The sequence below is a fragment of the Numida meleagris genome, chromosome 18 (assembly GCF_002078875.1).
Source record: "Numida meleagris isolate 19003 breed g44 Domestic line chromosome 18, NumMel1.0, whole genome shotgun sequence".
NCBI lineage: Eukaryota > Metazoa > Chordata > Aves > Galliformes > Numididae > Numida > Numida meleagris.
The window spans coordinates 6,217,460-6,245,103 of NC_034426.1; the positions used below are offsets into that span (position 1 = coordinate 6,217,460).

The 27,644-nt window shown below is 52.8% G+C and overlaps 1 protein-coding gene across 5 annotated transcripts in view; it reads right to left on the minus strand.

The window, feature by feature from the left end:
- Positions 1 to 27,644, minus strand: part of SSH2 (slingshot protein phosphatase 2) — a 74,642-nt gene that overhangs the window by 18,282 nt on the left and 28,716 nt on the right. For 2 of the 5 annotated variants that reach the window (XM_021415931.1, XM_021415932.1), the window contains 4 exons: positions 11,320 to 11,423; positions 7,879 to 7,943; positions 1,075 to 1,143; positions 258 to 323 (listed from right to left, as the gene is read on the minus strand). In XM_021415931.1, coding sequence (XP_021271606.1) covers positions 258 to 323; positions 1,075 to 1,143; positions 7,879 to 7,943; positions 11,320 to 11,367 — 248 coding nt within the window. In that variant the 5' untranslated portion in view covers positions 11,368 to 11,423. Of the gene's footprint in view, positions 1 to 257; positions 324 to 1,074; positions 1,144 to 3,478; positions 3,601 to 7,878; positions 7,944 to 11,319; positions 11,424 to 21,061; positions 21,238 to 27,644 lie in introns of those variants that run through there. The other 3 variants (XM_021415929.1, XM_021415928.1, XM_021415930.1) reach the window with 3 other exon arrangements.

Below are 27,644 nucleotides of genomic sequence, written 5' to 3' on the forward strand. Positions count from 1 at the left end.
ACTTTGCAAAGAAAGTAACCCTATCCCTCCTGCCCCCAGCTGAGAGCAAGGCGCAGCTCCAGCACTGTTAGCAGCTCACTGCTGTGCACCCAGTGCGTGCAGCCTTTTTCCTTTGGTATCAGCCCTCCTTCTCCCCCTGGCTGCTGAATAGGGCTCAGGATACCAATAACGCAGAGCAGCACCTGCTTTTCGAAAGCCCAAGAAGCCAAAACACCCTGGAAAAAGGATGATGAGGACTGATTAGAGTGAGTGCTTACCACATGGCCTGCACAGACACCGGCTTGAATATGTGAACCCTGTTATCCGTGGATACGCTGAACCCGCTGGGGAGAAAAGAGGCACAGTAAAAACGTGTCCCCAAAGTAGCTTTCCAGTTACAACGCAGAGTTTGTAGCAGGCTAGAGCTGTGAAGGATTCACCCTGTGCAGGCTGCTGAGCTCAGCTAGCAAACAGATCAACATAGCAAACTAAAAGCACTAAGGTGACTTCTTTTTTTCTTAAGCAGTTGCTCTTCAGGAACAAAGCTAAGGCAGTGGGACAGTGCTGTGCTGTTTACCTTGGCAACACAAATTCAGTGTCACAGCTGGGAACAACAGAGCGCAGCTAAAGTGATCCTGGGGCAGCTACCAAGGAAAGAAAAGTCATTCCAAGCGCCGCACTGGACAGCCTTTGTAACTGGCACAAACAGGAGTCTGCAAGTCAGGCGTCTACTTGGCAGAGACACATCATTCCTATTTCATGTTCAGCAGAATGCTGCCTGCTGCAAGCGTGGTGGAGGAACACATAATAGGATCCCTTTAAGGAGCTTTCACTACACACCCACTCGCCAGCGAAAGCTCCTTTACTCCAGCTTAAACACACACATGAGCCACTGTCTCAGCGCGTGTTTATTCACAGATAAGTCAATTATTGGTGCTCCCTGCCACAGACGCTGTGATTCGGGGCCTTTAGGTCTACTAACCCGGCACAGGTCAACAGCAGGAGCCCTGCTGCGGCTCTGAAATCGTTTGAATCCTCCTCCACGGACCATGGTGCACACAGAGACCCTCTGTCAGAAATACAAAAGACACTCACCCGTCCCCATCCAGGTGGATCAAGGTGTCACTCCACAGCGGCAGCACCAAACCCATCGTACAAGTGCTACTGTAAGAAAAAAAAAGGGAAGGTCAGGCCACTTACTACAGCACCGTTATCCTAACTTCACACCAATGGCTGCAGGTGTTTGTGCTTATTTGGGAGAAAAAGAAAAAAGAAGCTTCCACTGCTGCTTCAGGAATAAACAGGGCAAGTGTTGTTTTGTACAGGTGCCTGGCAAGGATTATTACCCAGACACAGGGTACAGAAGTACTCTCTGAAGCAAGCTTTGAGGGTCAACATTCACCCACGAGAAGGGCAAACAGAACTGAGAAGCAGCAAGCTGTGTGAGGAAGGTGAGAGGGGCTCAGTCTTGGGTCAGCTCAAGGCTTTCGTTACGGATTAGTCCCACCCAGGCTCAAGTGGTTTTGGTTCTAGTTCTGGTTTTGCAACGCACGGCTTTGTTTTCTTGTCTGTCCCTCAACCACAGCTGCTGGGAGCTGGGGTCAGTGCAATGGCAGGGTGACTGTCAGCAGGGCAGGTCAGCAACTGCAGCTTACCACCTGCTGCTGACTCCCGTCCCGTTCCCCCTCCCAGCCCTGCGGCCGAGCAGACACCTCTTGGCAAGCCCACTCCCCTCTCAGCTGCTCAGACCTCCCTGCCTCCAATCACCTGCTTTCTGCAAGGCTGAGCAGAAGGCCAACGAAAAAGCAGAAGTTAAGTGATGGAAAAAAACAAGGGCGGGGGAACCCCAGCAAAACCTGCAGCAGGCTGCCCGACCAGAGAGCTGGGTCTCACGAAGCTGTAAGACTGCTCCATAACGAAGGCAGCATCTTCAAGAAGGGTCAGATTCATTCCCTTCCTGTTCCTACACTTTGCTCTAGCTGCTCTCAGATTTCCACCAAGCCTACCAGCCCCGGCAGCCCATGAGAAGTAGGGGAAGAGGGAGAGACCTGAGGCTTCCATGGGTCAGCAGACACGAAGCCCCAGAAACACACGCCTCGGAGCGCCCGGTGCCCAGCACAAGGAGACACTGCAGCACGCAGCTATTTCTGTTGACACCATGAGATGAGCTCATGGAAAGATATGTTTTTAAAAGGCTTCCCAAGGTGGCCGGGGTATTTTTAGTGATGCTGTTCAGCAACCGCTTATCAGAGCCCATAGCAACAAGTCTATATGGAATTATAAATAGCAAGTGGGCTAGGGGAGGGCGTATCAGAGTGACCATCCAGAACCTAAGTAACTCTAGGAGACCGCTAAAACCACCTCGCTATGTTATTAAAGACTGAATGCCAGCGAGCTCTCAGTTATCAAAGGTGGCGGTGCTGGTAGATCCCAGCCAATAGCGGGCTCCATGCTCACAGCAACCTGTGCAAGGACGAGTTATTTTGCACTACCATGAGAGCATCCCTGAGCCATAGCTGTGCATGCATGCACAGGCTGGGGCCTGGGAGCCAGCAGCAGCAGTGGACTGCTCTGTCTCTTTGGTAGGCATCACTTGAGCAAAGCATCCAAATCCAACCACTTGAAATTAAGCATGGCTGTCACGATCCACAAGCTGCTTGCAAAGTCACTTCTTAGCCAAACCATTCTATAAGGTTTTCCAGTGACCCTGCTAACCACCTGAAAGTAATTTCTAGCAACTAGGGTCAGCAGCAAGATCCATTTCTGAGCTTAAAGTCAGAGCTAGAAAAAAGCATCTGCATTAAAACTTCCAAAATGCTTTGAATACCTTTTTTTCCAATTTAAAATTTCCTCACATAGACCATTATTTACTCACAACTTTTTTAAAGAGCTCCATGCCCCCCGTGCTCTCTTCAAAGAGAGCACTGTCCTCTTCTACCCCTGAAGCTGCTGCTTCCCACTTACAATCTCCAACCCTCGGAGAGCTCAGCGGCAATTAAAATGAATGAAGCAAAAGCACTAAACCCTGATGACACGCTAATGTCTGGGGAGAAGGCATGCTGTGCCATCAGCAACCCTGACATTGCCATCAGGCCTCTGTGCCACGACCTTGGCAAAGTGCTGTCTGATAGTCACTTTCTCATGGGCTGCTCTCCTGAACCCTGATGCCCAGCTTCTCGAATTGCAGCTTTTTGGTTTGCTACAAGTCCTCCCTGAGCCTGGCGCGCAGACACAGGGCTTCGGGACCTTGCTTTTCAAAGACCACTTAGGGCACTTAATGTACTCACACAAGCCTGAGGCGTGGAGGAAATGCTGACCTGAGCTCTTTCGCTCCCATGTGCTACCTCCTTACAAAAAACAAAAGAGGAACTCTGGTTCTGGAGAAAGGCATCGGATCTGAAACGGTCCCCAGAAAGCGCAGACACCAGACAGTGATTGCTAAACTTTGCTCAACACATGGCTGAATACAAGGACTTCCCCACCCAGACAGCACGAGCACCTGTCATTAGAAGAGAAATCCATTCCCAGGACGATGCTTTCCTCCGTGTCCTGTCTGCCGTTGGTGGATACGACCACCATGTATCTAGTGCGGTTCTGGTACGTGCTTTCCAGTCTTACAGCCTGGGGAAACGAAGGAGAGGCATGAGCAGCAGAGCCAGTGAGGCACACACCATTACCTTTACAAGCCACCTTGTCATAGCGAGAGCCACAGAAGCAGTGATGCAATGCACAGGCTGGCCGGCCCAACTCCCAGCTGGGTGGTCAGCAGAAGAGGGAGAAGCAACTTATTCCCTCTTTCTCACAGCGCTCTCCTGAACAAGTGGGATGTTCCCGTGCTTTCAGCACACCTGGCTGTTGGCCTGCTGTGCCCCACCAAGGCTGTGAGCAAGCAGCAGCCCCAACCTGGGGACACCTCGTGCAGCATTACGCATTTGGTGAACCAGAGGGCTTTGTTCCAAGAGCCAGAGCTTGCCTGTACTGTGTGCTCCCGACTTCCCAGGCAGCTAGACTAACTGATGCGTGGCTTCCTGCCGGCCCTTTGAGCTTTTCTAGCAGTTTCCTCAGTGTAGAAGAGATCTCACCACTGCACACCTGGCAGGAAAAGATTTCCGAGTTATGGGGCTGTACCCATGGTTGGACTCTGATTTCCTCCAGAAGCCAAAAAGCAGCAAGAGCCGCTGTGAGCTGAGCACATCTCCCTGCAGACACACTGTTGAGGAGCCCAGGAAAGGAGCTCAGCTTTGCAAGCTTTGCTATCCATACTCGCAGTATGCAACACTCACTTGCAACACTTCTTGGACTCTGCTCCAAGCTGTTTGCAGTTATTTGAGTCACAGGGTCCCAAACAAGAGAAACTATGACATCTCTAGAAAGGAAGCGTCTCAATGCATACATCTTAACTTTGGACAGCCTAACCCAACCTCATGACACTGTCTGGCTTCAGTGTTTATCTTTTTGCTAAACTGCTTCTTGAACTTTGAGTGGGGTCTGCGGAGAGCAGACGTGGGTGACAAGGACATGGTGTGTCCCAGCTGTGCCCTGAGCTGTGGGCTGGCACCTGCCTGCTGCCAGGGACCCACGGTGAATTCCTCACGCTGGAACAGTGCAGCTCAAAGCGGTGTTTTACATCCTCTGCAAATAGAGCCTGAACTCTCCAAGACCCCACTGCCGCCCTCCCAAATCTCACGCCAACATTCTTGGCCACCCATGGCAGTTCATGCTCAGAGAGCTTTCTCTCTGCAGTCATTTTTTAGCCTTAAAATAAAAGCTCACAAACTAACTACCGTGTGGGATCTCCCAGTAGCGTGCTGTTTTTCCCAGCGTACCCTTCAGTTCTGAGGCCAGCATTGCAGCTCCCAGCTCAGAGGAAGCCCCCTCTGACCCCCCCACATCTCGCCCTCCTCCAGATCTCAGCCGTGGGACGTGGCAGAATCCACCACAAGGTTTATGACAGCGTGTGGCAGCAGCCCCAGTGCCAGGTGCAGCGGCAAGTGCGGGCAGGAGGCAGTGCTAGCTGCAGGTTCTAGGCTGGTCCTCTTGGACCAAACGCCAATGCCAGTGGACAGATGTGCTCCGTATAGCGAGGTTGTGCTCCTCTCCACCTCTTAAGGATAAGACATGCTAAAACCAGCCTTATTGTCCTTCTTGCGTCTTGAGTCACTGGGATTCCTTCGGAAACAGGGAGAGTCAAAGAGGTCAGGCCTTCAAGGTGTGAGTTCTGCTGCCCGTACAACTAACCATGCGTAGCAGCACAAAGGGTGCTCTTCCACCTGGAGGAGCAAGCAGTCACCGAGGTCCTGATGTCAGAGTCACCAACTACATGAAGATCCAAACCAAGACTTGCCTGAAATGGGAGCAGGCAGCCAACACTGCCCTGTGCCCAGGGCACGACACACGAGTTCCGTTCTGCTGCTCCAGGACGGTCCAGCAGCCGGAGGATTAATGTAAGCTAACTTACTGTGCTAAACCAATTTGGCTAGCAGTAATTAGAAGTGTGGCTTTAATGCAAGACCCTTTAGAACAAGGCAAGACAAACATCGGCCAAAGGTCACACGGCTCCCAGCCCTGGGGTGGGATTGTCAGAAGCCAATTAAGAGAAGCAGGGCATGGCTTGTTGTGGCTCTCTATGTCCAACACTCACACCCTGCCCACAAAGAAAAGAACCATCAGTGGAGCAGATAATACTTTTTGCTAAATTTCCTGGAATAATAAACTAGTCAAGCTTGAAAGTTACTGCCAGAGGTTCAACTTGCCCAGCAGATGACAGATACGTGAGTATCCCCTTCATTAAGCACCAGTTCTTACGCTCACCCAGCAGTAGGAGTGCACCAAGTAACTGAGTGGTCTGACACCTTTTAAATGAAGACACTGAAATCCCAGTCAATCTTTGGAGGACAGCCTAGCCCTGGGGGCTGCAATGAGATGACAAGGTTCTTTCTCAGTAGCTCTTCTACAGAGCTGTTCTATCTCTTTAGCTTGGGGAGGAGAAAGTTCTTTCTCCTCAATTTTGTTTTCTTGAACAAAAATTCCTCCGTAGTCCTTCCGGGACCAGCAATGTTTCTCTTAGCTTTAGGCTCACCTACACACAAGCCAGCTTTATCTTCTGTTGCATTCTTGTTTCATCAGAAGCACAATGTGGTGTTTTACCAGCCCTTACGAACTGCACCTTCCAAGGTGTACGCTCACACTGACCTTTCCTCTTTGTTATGCTGCAGGATAGCAGGTGTTTCATACAGGAACACATTCCTCACTGGGAAATTTGATTTGAAGGCCAAAAAAAAAAAAAGTGCTCACGTCTTCTGAAGTCTTCTCTTATTATTAAACGCACAGAAGTGCACAACTCCTCACTCTGCTAAGCTTCAGGAAGACTTTAAATCAGTTTGTATGCTTTCAACTCATTTTCCTCCTTCCTACTGCATTCACACTCATGCCATTCCTCTGATTACGCCCATTGAAAGCTACAAAACTCTGGCAACAGCTCCAACAGAAACAAGAGTCGTTCCAAAATTTAAGTGTAGGTTTTTAGAGGATTAGATTTCTCTGCTGCCCTCTGAGCTGTGAAGTCTGCCTTCGGAGTGACAGCAGCCAACACAAGAGAATGCATTTCTCTCAGTACTGTTTATATTTCGAATCTCATTTGTGTCTACTATTTTATGAGAGAGTCTATTGCAGCTCTGCACACCCTTCGTTCGTCAAGAATCAATTAAATTCAAGTAGACTATCGAACTTAACCCCATGCAAGATTTCAGCATTCCAAATGTAGCTGTGAACAAAAGGGTTTATGTCTCAGCCCACAAAGTCCTTATTCAGCTGTTAAGGCTAATTTGTCCCAAATCACACAATGTAGCCACTGATATTGCCGAACAATGACTTGTTCAATGGCTTCCAAGGTTCTAACCCTGGCTCAGGTTTTGAAAGGCTCTGAGAACCCCCCATCCATTCCCATCACTTTCACTGACATTTTCCTGACAGCAAGGTGTGCCTGACAGATCTGGGGAGCAAGTCCCTCTGTATGCTTACAGCAAATTATTTTCTGTAGTTAAAAGTTTAGCATTCTGCAGTAACCTTGGCTATTTTCTAGCCACCCTCACAGATCAGCCCAGCTCCCAGTCCAAGAGGATTCAACAAACCAGAGGTGCCAGAGTAACACTGCTGAGGCTGGCAACACTGCTTCGGGCACACGATGCTCAAGGCACCAAGGCAACATGGGAAGGGCACTCCAGGCTGCTAAGTGATGAGGGATGCAGACACACCGCCTCCGTGCCTGACCTTGTGGAGTGCTTCAGCACCGACCAGAAAGATTCCTCGCCGCTCTTCTCCAGGTGCTGGTGGTCTTTAGTGCATATCAGTGTTATAAACAGTAACAGTGCACTTTCAACGACCCAAAAAAACAGAATGATAGGGACCAATGTGGGTACATAGCTACATGGGGATCTCGCATGTTCCTTCCTGGTAAGCCACAGCCTTTTTGGATGCAAGCAGTTATAGAGCACAGTGAGGGATCCAACTGAAGTGACATGGAAGGACAGGCGCTCGTGCTGGTCAGAGACACCTACTCCTGACATTTAAATAAGACACCAAACTAACTCACCCAGCTTCTCCGACAATCGTTATAGAACTTTTGGAGTGTAAAAGTACTCAGCACTTGGCTCAGACAAAGGCAGCCCGCTAGCCATACAGTTTATCTCACTGCGCAATCAATTAAGCGGGTCTCTTATAATGAGCTGCTTTTCTCTCCTTGTGGTTGCAGAGAAGACTCCCAAGACCTGACGATGAAACCACTGGAACACACACACACACACACACACACACACACTGCTGCTCTCATGAGTTACACAGGTGTATTTGTCGAGTGGAGCTTTACATTGGGAAGAGCAGATAAGCAAGAAGCCAGCCTACCAGTCTGATGTTGTCTTCTGGGCGGAGCAGTATGAACATGGCCTGCAGGTGTTGCTGGAGATCCCCTGCAGGAAAGAGGGCAAAGTGAATGCACGAAAATAGCTCCAAATCACATGCAGGCTCCTGGCTGCCCAGCCACAGCAAACGGCCACAGAGAAACCCGACACAGCGCAGCGCGGCCGCTTCCACCCACCCGAGATGACAACCCCCAGCCGTCAGCCAGCTGCTCTGTGCTCTGTGCTCACCTGTTCCTGTCTCGCCACGCTCTCTGCTGCTAAACCCTGTTATCTTTCTAACAGAAGTACAAAGCACTTCAGTACCCTCCGCTCCTTTAAAAGAAAATCAAACGAGGCAGAAATGGGCCCCAGCCCGTGGATCACCACCTCCTTCACCACGTGGTTCAAAGCAGGAATCTGCCAGTTTCTTTACACCTGCTTATTACTTTGAAGAAAACTCTCATCTAGATAAGAGTCCTCTTTGAGGTGAGATTCTGTCCCATCTTAGAGTACCACGTGTCCCCATACGCTCATGTACCAACTCCATCCAAAAGTACCTAAGAGCTACCACCCAAAAACCAAGCAACCATAATTGTTCATAGCAAATGCCAGTTGCTCTTTTACTGGTGGAGCTGAGAAAAGCAGAATTAAAATAAATCAGCTCCTGTGTTGTTCTACAAAGTCATCTCAAAACGACTCGAGTGGCAAAGGACCCTAAAGCAGCAGGCACCCGACAGACAAGGGAGGTGCCCATGGGAGCATCGTGGTGACCTCTACAGCAGCCCCAATGCGGAGGGGACAAAAGCTTCTGCAGAACAGGCTGCACAGCACACTGCAATCACTGCTCTCCGCTTCCTTCCTCCTTTAAACACGTTTCAGTATACGGAGAATGAGTCAGTGCCCTGCAAGAGCACTTATTGCGGGGGGGTGGGACTGCTGGAGGAGCGACACACGAAGCAGCAGAGATGACAGGCACCCCAAGGCACTTCCTGCCCAAGGACATTGTTCTCAGCGCCGCATGGGGCTTGTTTAGGGAGACAGCACAGGAAAGGCCAGCTCATCCATAGGATGCGTGGCCTCGAGGGCAGCGGTGGCAGACAGGATTTCCCCGTGTCAGCACTGCTACAACCCTTTGGCAGAGGCACTCGGCTCCGGCAGGTCCGGGGCAGTGCTCCCCTGCTCCAGGTGCCTGAGAGAGCCCAGCAGCACCAAGCTCACGGGTACGGAGCAGCATGACACGAGAGCTGCTTCACCTCAGTCTTCTCCAAAACATCACGGTTCCCACCTACTGCTCCCACTAATTCAACAGCAGGAAACAGTTTTGGAGTTTTGATGGAAAAATCACCAGCACTACTGGATTGCTTCAATGCCTTGGAAGCTCCAGAGCTGGAAATAAAGCACTGCCTCCCTGGCTCACTTTGCTCAGCTTGCAGCATTTTCAGCCCCAAACACACAAGGCATTCTGTAAGCTTGCTGGATGAAGAAAAAGCAAAGGAAAGGTTTTAGCATGCCAGAATCAGCACAAAGATATCACATCCTGTCCTGTGAAGAGCTGTCGGCTCTGCTGGCATTCGTGGCACGACTGCTGCTTCCTATCACATTGTGCAGCAGCGAGCAGCTGCCTTTGTGTCCTCCGAGCTGGCAGGCTAGGTGCAAAGCATCAGCTTGGATGGGATCTTAAAACTGATTTACAGTATCCCAGAGATGGCAAGAGCCGCAGGGAACCTGCATCCTTTCCAGGCCTTCTGTAATGCTGGTGGAGTGTGAAAGCCAGCCCCCAGCACGTGGCCGGTGTGCCAATGGCACAGTGCGGGACCACCGGGAAACTGGGTCGGGGGGGACAGCTGGAGCAACCGGTGATTTCCATTTCTGAAGGTGACACAATTAAAGAAATGGGTGTGAGCCTTCATTATTTCCTGTCAGGCAGCTGCTCCTCATCCTGGATTCCGGCACCTCCGATGAGTTAGGGAGGCAGCTCTGCGAGGTCCTTCAGCCTTCCTAGGAAATGCTCTCATGGCCACCTGAAACACAGCGGCGTGCACAGGCAGCAGCTTTGTGCTGGCAAAGTTACGGCTGCTCCCTGCTCCCCTTCTGATTCCGTGTGCCAGAGATAAGTCCCGACACACACAGGAATGAAAGCTGAGCACTGCCTGCTGGAGGCCAAGGAAGGAGACGCTTCGCCACGCACCGAGCTCGCTGCCAGCAGCCACTTCACCCCTGGAGGCCACCTTCCCTACATCACTGCTTTAATTTTGGTGGCACAGATGTGACATGTTGATCTCTTGGTGGTCTGCCGACACATACTGTAAGTTAGAGAAGCACACAAAGAATGGAGCACATTCATTCGAAGGACACTTCCCCATGAAATCTCCAAGCACCATAAAACAACACCGTGCCACGAACACCACTAGAGCAGGGAGGCTGAGGAGAGGACAAGCACTGGATGCCTCCTTACACCTCACCCTGCAAACGAGTCAAGAGCCTCCTAAGAACAAAAATCCCACCCCTCAGGCAAGCCAGCCTCCTAAACACAAAACACCTTGCTGAAAGCAATTACAACACACCAGATTTGCTTCCTTGGCAGCCCGGCTCCTGAAAGCTCTGTGCTGATGAGGCAAGCCACACTATTTTCCACTGAGCTCTGCAGCCGCTGTGCAGGCCAGCCGTACCACGCAGACCCGAGGCAGCACCCAGAACAAACCACGTTGCTTTCTGGTGCTCACTTCTTGGCACAGAAAGCAAGCTCCAGCCTCCTGGCTCTGCCCCATACGCAAAAGCCCAAAGGTTTCCATGCTGATTTGTTTTTCTTGCTGAGTGTTTAATAGCAGGGAAAAACCCCACGCTATCTGATCGCCGCGAAACACCTTCAGTGAATAAGCACTGCAGGGAGAACGGCCTACCTACCCCCACATGTTTGAGCTTCATTATTCAGAGCGACTTTTCAAACAGAGCCGAAGCAAAAGCGAAAACGCAACAAATCAAACCTTCAGGTGATAAGGGGGGTGGGACTGTGCCTGCCTCTGCATTATTCACCCTGCTCTCGCGTCCGAGCAGTCACACCGATGTTGCTCAGAGGTTTCCTCACCACCACGCAGAGCTGAGTGTGCTCCGTTTCTTCCACCAGAACAGTTGGTTTCGGATTGGGACGGGCAATTACTCACCTTGTATCAGAACCTCAAGTTTCCCAGCACAATCCTGCAGCCCCTCCCTCGTATCAAAGCTACAGCACAGTATCTTTGGGGCGTGGGGGCAGGTTCGCTCTTAGCTCTCCTCGATGCCCCAGAGTCATTCATTTGTTGGATTTTGCTGGGTTAACAAGAGAGTACCGACACTTTTTTTCTAAGAGCCTGGAGGCTGGAAGCTCTCCCTTTAATTCACACCTGGTGTAAAACAAAACGCGCTGCAGCGAGGTGAGCTGGGGCAGGAGCACGGCGGCAGCAGTTACCTGCGTGCTTGTTGCGCCGGTGGCTGACCCTGGGGGTGGATGAGCCATTCCCTCGCGGCAGGAAGAGCGCTGCTCCTTTCACGGTGAGGAAGCTCTCGCTGATGCTGCAAGGGAAGAGACAAGCGGTGAGCGAGAGAAACTCTGCCTTCGCTTGGGAAGGAGACAAGCAATGCAGAGGTTCGAGCCATGGTACCACTCTGCCCGCAGAGGGGGAACCTGAGCGGGAGGAGGGGATTAACCTATGGCTACGTTTTCGGTTTGAAAGTCAAGATGCACATTTCTAACGGGTGATTAATACGGCGAGCCCACGCACCGCTCTCATTACAATTCCGTTAAGCCTGAGCTTGGTGGCTGGGACACAGCTGATGCCCCGTGGGAACAAACATCTCCCTCCAGCAGTTAGCCTGAAGCAAACGAACACCTGGAACAGCTTAAGAAGTGCTGCTTACAAATTGTACGATATTTAACCCAAGGACAGATGAACTAAAAACAAAACCGTCGTGTGGTTAAACCCAGACATCGCTTGCTGCCCTGATTTTGCCCTTCACGAGGTCACATGAGGACAGAGGGAAGCGGCAATATCAAGAGCCCTGAGGTTCCGCCAGCAGTCAGTATTTTGAGCACATCTTCCCGCAGCTCTCTGGGAGATGCTGCGGCATACGGAAAAAGCAGGGCTCTCTACAGATGTTGCAATTAAGCCATCCTGTTGCACGGCGAAGGGTTCCTGCCTTTCTCAGAACTGATGAGATCGTCATACGTGCTTTGAAGAAAGCCAGAAACAATCCCACAGTCAACAGGATGGTTGATGAGTACGATAAGACAGGATGGGAGCGTCCCTGGCAGCGCGCACCCGGCAGTGCCGTGCCTTGAGGAAGAAGCTGGGTTTGTTCTCTTCAACCAAAGAAGAGACCAGGAACTTCGGAGCTCCTTTCTCTGCTTAAACAGATAATAAAAATGATTACTTGTTCCCTTCTCCTAAGAGCCAAGGGCTGGGAAATAACAGAGCACACAGTCCCACCGTGCAGCGGCAGAACCCTGCATGGGCAGCCGGTGAGCACGGCGATGCTCCAGGGCAGCGCAAGCACGTGTCTCCAGAGCTCAGCGTGAGCAGAGACAGCAGCGTGCAGGAATCAAACAGGCCGAGACCTCAGGGCCAGCACAGCACGGGCCGCCACCATCCTGCTTCCCAACCTGAGGCTGACTGCTCTAACAGCAGCTTTGCCGGTTACTTTGTTCTACCTGCAAGGATGCAGCCTGGTCTAGTGGTCGGCGACCCTGCACTCAGCAGGGGGTTTGAAACTTGATGATCTTTGAGGTCCTTTCCAACTCAGGCCATTCCATGATTCTATTCTATGATTCTATGATGCTGAAAGCTTGTGTTCCAGCCGGATTTCCCCATAACCTCAAGCACGTGTCTGAGCACCTCTCCATTCTCCTGGTGGGGATATCACACAACGAGGTGTGTGATACGCATGGGCACAGAGGTCTTTTCTGGAACAAGTCGCAGCAGCAATCCTTCAGCCTGTGCCTGCACCATCAGGGGACGTCCCGGGATGGAAGTGCTGGCAGCGAAGCGTGCAGTGCTTCCAGGTGAAGGATGCGGGCACCCAGGTCTCCCCACACATAGGCCAACCCTCAGGGCTGTGTGAAGCAAAGCGGTACCAGGCACGAGGAAAATAAACAAAACCCAAACTCGCAACAACTGAGAAATGGGAACGGCGAGAGAAACCTCAGGATTGCTCTGTGCTGACACTTGTGTAACAGGGTCAGCTGGCAGTGCGCACGGACAAGTCCAGGCCTCTCTGACAGCCAAAATAGCAGCAAGCGTGGGGCAGAGCAGCACAAGGGCTGCTCGGCGACCAGGGCCCTGCAGTGCCGTCAGCAGCGGTGACAACACCGCGGGCAGGGGAGAAGGGAAGTGGTTCTCGGGCTCCCGCCACTCAGCACTTCTGCAACTTCAGAAACGGCACAGGGAGAACAACAAACACAGCGTGGGAACGCGCTCCGTCTCAGACGTCTGACGCAAACCGCTCTGCTAGCGACATCTGCGCTCGTGCCGGGTTTCTTCCCTTCGAGGGCCGGCTGCAGGCGCTTCCTGCGCCCCGAGCTGGGGCTCCCTGCCGAGATCACCCAGCTGCGACCGCACAGACACACGGAACCACAGAGATCCACAGCGCCAGCCGTACCCCGTTTGCACCAACTCACGCACCGGTTCCTCACCGAGCCTTCCTCTCCCCTCTGCTGGTTCCAGGAGGGACACCAGCTGGGCTGGGCAATGAGAACCGCTTTCTGTTTGTGCTGTGGGATCGCCGCTCGACCCACGGCAGCTCCGGGGCACCCGTCCAGAGAGAAAGCAAAACATCCCCCAAAGCCACAGGGAAACACGTTGTGCAAACCGGGCTCTGGAATTCAGGGCAGAGAGATGCACAGAGTCATGTTTCCGACAGCAACGCGGAGTTCACGAACTAGAAACGGGGCGGCTAATGCAATTAGGATGCTTACTAAGAAACCCGGGCACTTGATGTTTACAAAAGAAATGCGATTCTGTGCGCTGTTTTCAGGCGGGATGGGAAGCAAGGCTGCAAAAGGAATTTGCTTTACACGACAGTCCCCAAAGGCTCCAGGTCTCCACAGCAGGACATTCCCAGATGGAGCCCTACACGGCGTACTTGCTGCACTATGCATGGTCTGAGCGCCCGTGGGCACCCAAGATTCAAAGGGAAAAACATAGTGCTTTGACTAGCTATCTTCAAAACGAACACCTTCTGCTTTGACACGCGCTTATCGTCCTCAGAATCAACACAGTTCTTGTTGATCATCGTTAAACCACATGACGGCCTCTGCTATCGGTGATGGGAAATGGAGCGTTCATACACAGCATGTGTCAGCTCAAACCACAAACCCCACACCTTGTGCCGGGCTGCCCCACACACGTGGTAGCACTCGGAGCCGTCAGTGACCCGGCCATGTTTGGCCTGGCTGGCAGAGCTGCCACCTCCACCTCGGAGCACCCCACGGCTTTAAATACCGCTGTAACCCAAGTGGCACCGGGCACACGAAGGTCACCGTGCTGCCCCACACCTGCCAGGCCCTATATTTAGGCCAAGCCTGCCCAGCACTTCAGAGACCTGAAGCCCGACACACCACACAGGCTGTCCCATAAGCAGAGCACAACCTGAGCAATGCCCTGGCACCTGCTGACCCGAACACTGCCCCGACAGCCCCTGTCCCCAGCGGGCACCCAGCCGCCCTTGTGCCCTCACTGCTGCCCAGGCCGTGGCACAAGGCAGAGGAGCCACACCACCCCACTGCCTGCCCTCAGTGCATTAACAGAGCCCCCAAACGAAGCACCAAAACAAGGGTCACTCTGTCTCCATGCAAAGAAAAAGATGCTGAATAATATAAGCCTTTCCTTTGTGCTGTAGAGAAGCAGATGCTTGTTTGCCAAAAGCATCAAAAATCATCAAGAGGCCGCTGGATTCCACTCATGTATCAGAAGGAAGTTATTTGCTCACTATTTTAACTTCTGCAGCACTCAGCGCTTTCATTCTCATCGCATCCTCCCCGTGCACGAGGCCTGTCTGACCCCGAAACAAGGTGCTTCTAGGCAGGACAGCCCTTCCCATCAGCGAGGCGAACACAGCTTCAGAGCCGTGATAAAGCTGCAAAGCAAAGAACCGCAGCACCGCTTCGGGCTGACCCCAGCAGCGGTACCCAGCTCCAGAAGCAATGCTGTGCCGGTGCTCTACTGACAGCCGGTCCCTGGAGACATCAGGACAAGCTCTCCAGATCGAACCAGGAGATCTAATTCTGAAGCATTTCAAAACGCAGACTCAGCACCGCTTCCCAACCCGACTCTTCCCCTCGCCGATGCAGCGAGTTCTTCCTGGAGGTGATGCCCCTGTGACTCCGCTTTTCTGTCGGCTCTCTGAATGGGGATCAGCTTACCAGGAGCCCTTTATTCCTGAAATAATTTCCATTAATCACTCACCATGCGCCACGTTGAACAGAAGCTGACGGGCTGTGGGGTGTCTGACAGCACTACCGTGTCCCAGGGCTTAAGGGAAGGCTGAAAGGAAGGGAGGGAGAGAGGCAAAACAAACGGGGCGATGTCTGCATAGCAAAACTCCACACACGGCAATGTGTCTACACAGACACCCGCAGAATCACCTGGCAGAGTGGAAGCAGCACTGCTTGATCCAGCCACACTGCATCTGCCCACAGGAAAGGAAAGGAAGGGAAGCACAACCCCACAGCCCTGCAGCGGTTTGGCAGCGGTGATTCCGCACATTTCCTTACTGCTGTTACCTCCGTCTGCCTTCCAGCTAAAGGAGACAGCGCTGCTCAGCTCACGAGGCCTTTACGGCGCTCCTAACTCGACGTGAGGAGCCTGCAAAGTTTTGCTGAGCAGGTCTCAGACTGGAAACCCGTTAAATAAAAGTTTTGTTTCACAAGGGCTTCAACTCCAAAGAGCGGAGATTCCAGATGTGTTTATCCGCGCTGCAGCCAGGTGCTAAATTTCATCAGAATTAGCACTCGGGGCACTTTGGCAGCCAAGTTCCTGCAGTCCTTGATGCAGGCCTTCCTATTTCCTACAAGCATTCAACCCCAGTTAGAAACCACGCACTGAAGGAGAAGGATCAGCAGAACGCTGAGTGCAGCTGTGGGGCACAGACGCAGAGAAGTCCCAACAAGAAGAGAGCATACTTTAGGGAAAAGGCTCTTAAAGAGCTTTGAAAATGGCTCTAAAATAGAAATTTGCTCAATTTCGAGCTAGAGAGACTTATTAGAGACTCTATTTACCCACAGCTCGCAGACGGGCGCTTACCCTGCACGCATGGCCCTGCTCGTTCCAGGGCACACGGATATTCCTCCGTTTGCTTCCCAACAACTTTCCCATCGCAGTAAAACAACAGGAGGGCAGGAGTGGTGCTGACAAATTGTTTTATTTAGGAGAGCTGGCTCTCCAGCTTTGCGACACACAGAGGAATGCAGCTGCTCCGCTTTGCGTCGGGTTTGGGATTTCTCCACTTCTTTTTCAAAGCAAATAAAGGGACAAGCAACAACAACAACCCAACAACAACAGAGCAGCCAACGAAACTCAAAGAGCTTTAAAAAGAAAAAGGGGGAAAATCAGCTCTGGGCATCGAGCTGCAGAAAGCACGCAAGACATGGGCAGACTAAGTTCTAGAGGACAAAGGTAAAACTAACAATGCCTTTTTGTGTCTGCAGCTTTGTGCAAACGACATCTCCCCTTAAATTGTGGATTGATAGAGTCATCTCTGAGCACCAGATGCTCCTGCAGGCCCACCTGCACTGCTGGGTGGATGGGCACGGAGCCCTGAGCTGCTGCCCACCGCACAGCACCTCACTGGGCTGAAGGCACACGAGATGGGAAGAGCAGCAGAGCTCATCACATACGAAAACACGGTGATTCTAAACAGGCAGAGGCAGACGTGGAGGAGATGACAGCTTCCAAGCTGCCGGCACATGGGTGTACGAGCACTAATGTGGAGCTCAGCGCATCCCAACAGGCTCCTGCATAGCTGTGTCTTGGCCCACTGAGCTGAGCCCAAGTATGAACTTAACCCAGTCATCGTTGTGATGTTCAGATGGAACAGCACTGCACTGCTGCAGCAAAAAGCTGCAGGTGTAACAGCATGCAAAGCAAGCCCAGAAGCAGGGAGTTACCGAGCTCCTGACACCAGGCAGTGCGCAGCCGGGGCAGCAGGGTCTGCGTGGAGCCACGGTGTGAAGCATGCGAGGACCTTGCTGCTAAGTGACAAAGGTCATTTGTTTGAAAGAAAGGACTGAATCATTCGTGGTTCAGCAGTCTGTGGATTTAACCTACTTCTTAGGTGGCTTATTGCAAGGAAACCAGGAGACCCCAAAGGGCCGAGTGCGATGCTGATGAGGGCTGGATAAGTACGGGATAAACAAGAGAACACGCTGAATAAGGAGCCTGTGGGCTTACTGTGCCTGAAAATGCCCAAATTTGAGAAGCTGCCAACACCAAGCAGCTCTCAGGGGCCGGATTCCTCCATTCCCCTTAACCAACACCAGGGCACGGCTGGCTTGCAGCACTCACCCACACGGGCTTCTCTTCTCCCCCAGCTGCGATGGTTGATGTCTGTGAACCAGAGGGCTGCTCCGTGCCACAAACATTGGGATAATCCCGCACAGCGCAGCCCCAGGAGCCTGCACAGCGACCATTCCCAGGCTCCAGTCACTTCCCACTTCCCCAGTGCACGCACAAAGCAAAGCAGTGACTTCTGAACACATCACTGAAAGCACAACCATCCCGAATTAACAACAGCAGAGAATTTAACCCTGTGTATTTGTGGAAATAGAAGGCTTCTGCTAACTGCTACGAAACGCCATGGCTGGAAACCCCCAGTTGCAGAATGGCTCTGTACACATCAGATCCATTACACTGGAGAAAAACTATTTGCTGAACTAGTTTTAAGCCCATAGGGACTGATAATTTAAATGCTGTTTGCCGGAGTGATGCAGAAGAGACAGCAACCCTGCACGGCTCATCCGGACAGGATCCTGAACCTTAAACTCTCTCTGACCTCACAAACAAGTCAGAAGCAACATTTCAGCACAGTCAGCCTGAAGTTGTTGAAGACAATTAAGCATTAATTTAGCTAGGGGCTCTCTGACAAAAGGTACGAGGGAGGACAGTCCTGTGAAACACCCCCAGGCAGCCCGTGAACCGGCCCCAAAAGGCCCTTTTCTGCTGATAATCTCTCTCTGGTCCTTCTGCTTCGTAATCCTCCAAAAAATCCAAAGCATTTCCAGAGACTCGAGCATCCGCAGAAGCTGCATGAAGAGGCAGAGCTCCGAGGCAGCCCCCTGGGGTCTGCTCCGTGGGAGCTGGCAGCCAGCACAGCTTCACTGGGGCACTGCTCCCACCAGCACCGCTGGGCAGGCACGGGGCTGCCCTGCAAACCCTCCTCTGCCGCCCCAGGCCTCACTCCGTGGTCGACAACCACCTCTGTCCCTCTCCCAGCCCCCTCCCAGGAAGCATCAGCGAGACAAAACTCCCGGAGCTTCCGGGGAGTAAGAGGAAAAGGCAAACAGGAAAAGTACTTCGGAACAGCACAGCCCTGGCTAAGTTAATGATCAGCTCAGCAGGCAGCACACTGCTTCTACTCAACTACCGCAACTTATCTGCATTGCTTTTAATAACCAGAGAATTGCAAGTGACCTCTTACACGTTGCGTTTGATAACACAGAAGGATGGGACGAGCCCAGCAGCCCCGTCGCTGGCAGCCTGCATGCTTCCATTGCTCTGCACACACAGCTGGAAAGCTCTGTGCGGGTGCTGACACTGACACTGCAGCGAGCGCCGGCTCGTGAGCATCAGCCAGAGCTGGGAGTGGGGATGGGGATCACTGCTGCTCCCTCTGGGCATCTCCAGCCCCAATCCTCAGCACAAAGGGACAACACTTAGGGAGGTACAGCACTTACAGATGTGATTAAAGATTTCCAATAACACACTGCTTGGAGGAGCGCAGTCCGATTGTGCTGAGAGGTCGAGAGGTTTTGGCAGCAAGACACAGTGAGTAGACAGAAAGGTTGCAAGGTTTTCCGTGCAGCAAATAAATAAATACACGGCTCTGCACACACAGCCTCACACCCAGTGACGTCAGCACGGGGCATGAGTTAAGGTGTGACAGGGAGACGGTGCTTCAGAGAGCAGAGGACGTGGCCACAGGGCTTTGAAGACAGGGGAAATGGGCAGGGAGGGGAAGGTCCGGGCTGATGCTGCCTGGGCACAGGGACACGGAGCAGGGAGTCCTCATAAAAACTATCAGTTAACAGTCCGTAATAGGAAGTGGTGGTATGAAGCAAGCAGGAGAGCCATGGGAAGCAGCAAGCAAGTTCACACCGTCAGATCCATCTCTGGCTGCAGAAGTGCTGAGGATGAGGTAGCAAACAGCATCGGAGTGCTCCAACACGTGGGCACGGGGACAGCCCTCACTGCTGCTGTGCAAAGGAAAGCTGAGGCAGAAAGAAAATGGTTAACCAGCCCCAAACACACAGCCATGCCCAGCAGCGCCAGGTCCTGCCACTGCCTGCCTGCATCCCTCGCTGCTCGTGGGGACAGTGACACAGTGACACGGCACAGCAGCGTGGGCAGCGGGAGCTGGGGCTTCCTCAGCACTGCGTGGCCCAGCCCCACTCCCTAAATAAAGAAGAAAGTGGGCAGCAGAGGGATCCGGCAGAAGAACAGCATTATCACAGGGCCACGGAAAAAACACTTCAGGACGCTGATAATGCGCTAAGATACCTAAAACTTGGCAAAAGGAAAAGGAAGTGATCGCAGACAGGAAGAGCTGATCTATGGCAATTTGTCCTGTAAAAAATCCTTTGGTATGTGCACGCTGTCTGAAGTTCTGCTTTTTTCCTTCTGTCTCGCCATCAGCTGCTTCAGAGTTTCGTGAGACCAAAAGAAGTTTTGAATCTCACACCAAGGAGCTGAAGCCGTGAGTTCAGAGCCTTCTGCCAAGCCAAGCGTCCGGGACAGCGATGGGAATCCTCGTGAACTCAAACTGAACGAGCCCCTGAGCAGCTGACTCTGTCACTGCCTAAAAGTGTCAACACGAGCGATTTGTGCTGAGCTCTGACAGCCCGAGCTGATCGGCCAAACACAGACTGCACTGAAACTGGAGGTCCCGATTGCTTCTGGGCCACCACCGTCGTTCCCATTCCACAGAGAACACATTTTCAGCAGAGCTAACCAACAAAATCGGGATTTTTAGGTCTTGGTTGAAAAGAAGCAACGACACCTGATACCATCTAGCCTTCATGAACCTGTCGTTAGGAGCACAGATGTCAGAGCAGTCCCTCATTACGCAGTGCCCTGATTGAGAACGCCGGTCCCATGTGAGCACTTGGCGGCTCTCCGGCCCTTAATCTCCCCAGCCAGCAGGACAGCGCAGGCTGCCTGATAACCCCTATCTCCCTCCCCAGAGTGAGGATGGCTGCTCCTTCCCACCCGAGCTGCCGGAGCCCCCGTCCCCTGCCCGGCCAGCCCCCGGTGGGACGCGTCGGGTATTCCCCGTACACATTCCTGCTCCCGTGGAGCTTCGGGTAGATCGCCGTTCAACTTTCGCTATCAGCAGCCGTAGGGAATGCTGTAATACAACAGGCAACGCCGCGAGGGGCTAAAAGCGCCCGGTTACAAGCACTTCGGGTCGTGCCTGAAAGGCTCAGAGAGACGGAACGGAGGTGACTGCTCAGGCTGCTCGGAAAGTGGCCACGGAGCCGCGGGAGCGATTCCCCCGCGGGGCTCAGCCGGGGCGGCTCCGGTCCCAGCAGATCACCCGGCCGATAACCCAGCAGCTGTGCGGGAACACCGCGCGTGGTCGGACCGCGCTGCTCGCCGGAGCCTTATCTACGCCCCACAGCGGGCATCTCCGCCCTTAATCATTCCCCCGGCCGCGCAACTCAGCTACAAATCGTCCACAAAGGAAGAGCTGATTGGGATTTGTCCCAAAGGGGCTGCGGGCTCGGCGCGGGACCGACAGCAGCCGGCGGTGCCTCCGGCTCGGCAGCGGGGAGCGAGCCCCGGAGCGCCGGCAAAGCGCGGCAGGAAGGATGCGAGCTGCCCCGCGGCTGCCGGCCGGGAAAAGTTTGCCGAGCGCGGCGGCGGAGCCGGGGCACGGCGGGGAAAGGTCGGGAAGGGGCACCCGCTACGAGCGCCCCGGGGCCGGTCCCGCTCGGTACTCACAGCTGGGCGATGGTTCCCTGCGAGATGACGGCGTTGTCGGAAAAGTAGGGGATCATGGCGAAGCCCCGGCCCCGCAGGCAGCAGGTAGGCGGCCGCCCGGCCCCGCGACATGGGGAGCTCCGGCCGCCCCGCTGCTCCGCTCCGCTCTGCCCCGCTCCGCTCCGCCGCACTGCGCAGGAGCGGCCCGGCCCGGCCCCGCCCCTTCTGGTCACGACCACGCCCCCTTCACACTCAGCCACGCCCCCTTTTGGTCACGGCCACGCCCCTTTGCCATCGACCACGCCCACCGGCACGCACGTGGCGGGGCACGGTGCGGGAGGGAGCGAGCAGCAGCAGCGGGGCCGCCCGTCGGTGGTTGGTTCTTTGTTTTCCTGCCCCTCGCTCCGGTGAGGGGGACGGGGAGGGCTGGAAAGCTCGAGGCTGGGGGAGCAGCGCAGTGAGGCAGGCAGTGCGTAGGAAACGACCTTAATTTCTCTCCCGCAAGAGAGAAGCGTTCTTGGCAATAACTTTCATATTCAGAAACTTGAATACGCCAAAGGAGAAGAGAAGCAGCTGCCTTTGGGCGCTATTCCATCCTCAGCTCCATCACTCCTGGGAGAGTGGGAAGAAGGAAAAAGCCTCAGGGCAGGAACCTGGCCCAGGGCTGCGGAGAACATGGAGCACCAAGGGAACCTTCCTGCAGCACTCCCCAGTCTGAGCCTAGGGAGGGTGGGAAAAGAAAGCCTGAAAGCAGCTCGTGCCCCATTCCCCACAAGAACACCAGCCCAGGACAGAGGGGATGCTGATGGGAAAGCTCCCACCCAAATGCACCTCAGAGGTTCATAGGGAACAGACAAAGCAGCACAACAACGCGTGATGCTGCAAGTTCCATGCAAATATGGTTGGGTTGCGTTAATTTAAGCGGTGTCACATAGCCAAGAGCACATCTCTGGGAATGGTTCCTCACAGCTGTAAAAAAAGAAAAGAAAAAAAATGCAGTGCCAGCTCGCTGCTGTGCCAAAAAAAAGTCATTTTGTTGGACAGACATGAAGTCGGTTGCAAAAAGCAATGGAAAAATCAGAGCATGAGAGAAATGGAGGTAACCCAATCCTCGCCGAGGTCAGGAGGCTGGCGGGAGCCTCACACGCAGAACTGACACATACCACACGTTCACAGACTGAAAAACAACCCCAAACTTCTGCCCTGTTCTAATGAGAAACTTAAGGGCTTCGTTCACGCGTTGTGCAAGACCCAATGAACTCAGATACAGCCCAACAAAGGTCAGATTTGTTACTTGCAACTCTGTTAGAAAGGCAAGCCCTTAGAACTGCTGAGAACGGCGAGCAGCTACTCATAACGCAGGGATAACAGAACTGTAAATGAATTAATCCCATATCAATACCACCAAGCACTTCGTCTCCATACACGAGGGCATGGCAGAAACACCCCAGGTTTTTCTTTCTGGAACTTCAGATAACAGAAGTGGGAAATACTCAAGGAAGTACAAGCATTGAAACCTGCACTCGTAAAAGGTGTTTGATCCGGTTTTGCTGCCGTAAAGGTGGGAACGCTGAGGCTGACGCTGCCTTCAGGTCACCCTGTCAGGTTAACACTTTGCTTACCAGCACCCATTTCTGCACCATTTGCACATTCTGCTCTTGAGGTCAGAGCTCAGCACAGCCCCGGCTTGTTCAGGTGCCGCATCCCGCACTGCAGGGGTTGGGACAGCCGGGCTGCGGGGACACGACGGAGCTGAGGGCAGGACATGGGGCACAGGGCAGCTGCTCCTCACTGCAAGCAGGTGCACTCTGCTGAGACAAACACAGACGGAGCTTCAAGCACACGAAATTGCAGCGATGACAGGTAACTGCCTAAATCACGACGTGCTGCAATAGAGCGCGTGAGCACGGCCATTAATCACCACCTGACAGGATGTAAATACGTCTGGCTGGGGTCGGAGCACTTCCCAGGCCGCTACACGAACGGCGTTTTGCTGCGGGGCAGAAGGGCACCGTGTGCCCCAGCTGTGGGTGCAGCGCAGCAGGCAGCAGGATTCTGGTGACCTTTGAACGCTGCACACACCAATCAGCTGTGGTTCCATACAACAGGCAAGGCACATGCTGCAAAAGAAGCCATCCCCAGAGCACTGGGAAGGTAACTGAGGTGGCCAGCAGCAGCTTGGGCCGTGTATGAACACACTGTGGAAGCAAACCATCACAGAGTTGCTGGGGGTGCATGGGCAGGAGGTGCAGAGCTCACCTAAGCACCAGTCCCTCCCTCTGAAGAGCCCCAATGAACACTGTCTGTTACCATCACATTTCTGGAAACGTTTTTCAGTGGACAGGAAGGGCTGGGTATTACTTTAAGTTCAAGTGAACTGAAGTCCAGGCACTCTGCAAAAGCAAGGGATGTTCTTTTTGTCCCACACAGCACGAAGAACCAATGGAAGGTGCTATAACCGTAACGTTATATAACCATATAACCATCACATATAACCATCACCTGGAATGGTACCTCATTTAGTGGTTGGCAGCCCTGCCCACAGTGAGTTGGGGCTGGAACTGGATGAGCTTTGAGGTCCCTTCTAACCCAAACCCACTCTATGATTCTATGATTGGCTGCGTTCAGGGTAAAGAGAACAGTGGGATGTTATCAGATGTAGGAATTTTGGCCTAGATCTATCAGCACCAGTGGAAGAGATAAGGAAAAGCAGAACCTGGCCCCATGTTTTCAGATTAGGAAAAAACCTCTGAGGCAGCTGCATTAGACAACCTCCCCCACCACATCCTCTCTCCACTGGGAAATGAGCAGGCTTGGCATCAGGGCCAATGGGGAAAGAAGGTCTTCAGAGGTGCCTTGTAGGAATACGGTACCAGATTCCAGCTGTTCAAGGGCCAGAGGACGTAATGCCCCTTCTGTGCTGCCATTCAGTGGGACCTGGGCAGGCTGAGAGCTGGGCAGAGAGGAACCTGATGAGGTTCAACAAACGCAAGTGGAGAGTCCTACACCTGGGGAGGAATAACTGCACCCAGCAGTACAGGCTGGGGGCTGAGCTGCTGGAGAAGGACCTGGGTGTCCTGGTGTCCAACAGGTTAGCTGTGAGCCAGCAGTGTGCCTTCGTGGCCAAGAATGGTACCCTGCCAACTTAGCCATAAATCATTACAGCAAATCTGTAGGTAAGAGACCCATCCCTCGAGCAGCAGCTCCTGCACGGGGCTCCTGCTGCAGCCCCGCTGTGGGGGGAGGAGACGAGCAGTGAGAAGGGTGCTGGATGCTTTTAGCACAAGAGACAGCTGTGTTATCTGGTCTAATTTATCAGGAAAACACGAAGCCATTGCAGTAGCAGTGGTCATAAACAAGCTGATGCATGCAGCGCAGAATGAGATACTGGGGAAAGAAACAAAGCTTTCCCAGTGGTAAGAGGCATGCCACCCATCAAGCACACGGCAGCTCTGTTACACACAGCAAGGAAATCTAACAAAGTAATTAGAAAAGAGGCTGTATCTGGTTAAAAAAAAAAAAAGAAAAAAGAAAAAAGGAGTGGGGAGGCAAGAACAGGGAAAGCATGCAAAACTCTGCTCTGATCCTGAAGAACCAGTCAGAACAGGAAGCCACACTCTGAATTTGGTTATTTAAGCTGTCAAAGAGTATTTCTGTTTTCAGCTCTTGTGCAAAGAATCAGACAGGAGCAGAGGTAGGGCGATAAGCATCACAGGAGGAACAAACCTTGCTTTTAGAGCCCGTTTGGTCAGCTGCCCATCGTGATCAATGATCGGGCTTCTCAGGTGAGAATTCAACACCTATTTTGCAATATTATCACTTCATTAAACTCTTCCCTCACAAAACCCACGCCCAATGGTTGTATAGTTTACTTATCCGTAAATCTCAGAGGGTCTGACACAAAGAGGTCAATCTCAATTACACCCACCCTACAGCTGCAGAAGCAAAGAACGCAGCAGGGACAGGAGCAGCAGTGGCTGTTGCTCCTATTGCTGATGCCGGACATGGCAACACGTGGAGAAGCTTTGGCTGAAATGCTTCTAAATAGTTAATCCAGATTCCTGCAAACCCTTGCAGCACTGCTCCAAGTCCAGCAAGGACAAAGTGTGCCAAAATGAAATGTCTGAGATCGTAAAATAAGTGATGTGTTATTTGAGTGACCTATAGAAAAGAAACAGGTAAATCCTCCGAAATGTCAAACGTAATCCTATTTTAAAATTGATTTTAGAAAGGAATGTTTCTGATGCAAGGATACCAAAGGACTAAAGGGCAGCGAGTCTAGAAACCCTTGTCCAGATTCTCAAAATACACTTAAGTGCTGAGATCCACACAGAGCTGAGAACTCTGAGGATTGCTGCTCAGCTTCCAAAGCCTTGACAAGGTGCCCTTGGGGACCAGAAGTGTTATTTTGGAATCTCCCTTTCTATTTACAACAGGAGTCTTCCTCAGCATTGACTCCTCTCCCCTGGAGCACCTGGCTTGCGCTTGGCAGGAGACACAAGCACGACTGGAATCCCGGTCAGCCACTCCTTCACCGAGCTCTGAAGCAGCAGCACAAGTGCACGGGGCAGCTGCACTGGGCGAGCAGACCCACTCGGGAGCTGAGGGATCCGACCCTCCTTCATTCCTTCCACTTCCAAGTCCTTTGCTCCTCATTCTGCTCTGTTCACACACTTGGAATGATAAATCAACAAACTTTTCACAAGACTTCATGCTCTGAGCGCACTCCTTGCTAAAGCATAATATCTTTACCTTGTAATCTTGTCGTAATTTGGCAGTGCAACAGCTAACACTGATTGGCTTGGCCCTTCAGCTATGAGGATCAAGTCATGTCATTGCTTATTGTGAAACACAGGTAAGTCATCGGCCTGGACCGAACTCACTGCAACACAGAGGGCTGCAGATAGCCATTACCAACCTAACCACAGAATCATTTGAGTTGGAGGGGACCCTTAAAGATCATCTGGTCCAACTCCCCTGCAATGAACAGGGACACCCACAGCTCCATCAGGTGTTCAGAGCCCTTCTAGCCTGACCTAGGGTGTCTGCAGGGACGGGGCACCACCACCTCTCTGGGCAACCTGCGCCAGTGCCTCATCACCCTTAGCGTGAAAAACTTCTTCCTTACATCCAGTCTGAATCTCCCCTCTTTTAGTTTGAAATCAGACCCTGTTAAAGAGTCTGTCCCCTTCTTTCCTGTAGCCTTTCCTCTTTAAATATTGAAAGGCTGCTAACAAGTCTCCCCAGAATTAAAGCTGATTTTACCACTAGTGCGATACCTTTGCTCACAGTTTGCTGATAGAACACCCAGCACTCAAAATGAAGACTTGCATGAACTGTGATGTGTGGCCCACAGAACTTTTCCCGGTGGTCAGCTGAGCTGGCAGATTAACAGAACACTTCTTTATCTTGGTGTTCCATTCTCCACCAGCAGCTGTAGTAAATGCCACCGGGACTAGGCTGTCACTGAAAGGAAAGGCAGAAAGATGGATTCAGGAAATGCATTCTAAAGATAAGGTTTGTGCTACGGGAGCTTAGTAATCTCCGGCATGGATAAACACAAGCTCTTCCGCACACAGATCCCTCTTACTGGAGATCTGGAGCTAACCAAGCGCTTTGCAGACCCAGCAGAAGTTCCAGCTGCAGCTTGAGTACCAACAAAACGAGTTTGGCAGCTGCAGCAGCAAGCAAGGGATGCACAGGGCGGGTTGAGGAGCCAGAACACCCCGCGTGTGGCTTTCAGAGCCCCTCGTAACACAGGATGTGCTCTCAGGATGACAGCGGTGCCAGGAGCCTGCCCACCAAACGGTGACGGCCCTCGTCTCCAGAGCCACACATCTGCACGGGGCAGTGAGGGAGCCCTGTGACCTGCACCCGCTGCCATCACCCCACCGCACCCACACACAGCCCCAGGCAGCGAGCGGCCGGCAGCAGGTGTCAGTGTAAGCAGCAAGTGGCCCTGCTGCTCACCTCGTGCAAGGAAACCCGAGCACCAATGCCATGTGCTAGCGAGGTAGTTAAAATCAACTCTGACACTGTTAGCAACCGTAACCTTCTGCATTGAATTGCCATCTCCCACTCCTAAAACAAAAGGTATTTACTCCCAGCTTGAAACCTTGAGGCATTTTGGCACATCCAGCTGTTATCACTGCAGTAATCTGATTTGCTTCCCTTCCCAGCTCGCTCCTGGAAGGAACTCCTTTGACTAAAACAACAAACCAGAAGGTGAGCACACTTGGGCTGCAAAGCTAACGCAGCGCACCTCCCTCTGAACCGGGGCAGATGAGCACTTCTGGAGAACATTTTCATGCAATAAACCCAATTCAGGGCAGGACCCGACCTCTTCTCTGGCAGCCCAAGGGAACACAGGCCCTGCAGCTTTCCCTACGCACACGGACTTTAGCCTGACCGAGCACGGGCCATAAAAGCTCAAAGACTTCCCCGAGGCCGGTGCTGCTCCCTGCTTTGTGTGCTGCGGCTACCGGGCAGCCTCAAACGCTGCATTTCAGCTCACAGCTGGCGCTGGGAGCACAAGCATCACTGCAAACAAACACGGACAGCACCGAGCCATCCTGACAGCACACACAGCCCCGGAGACGTCAGC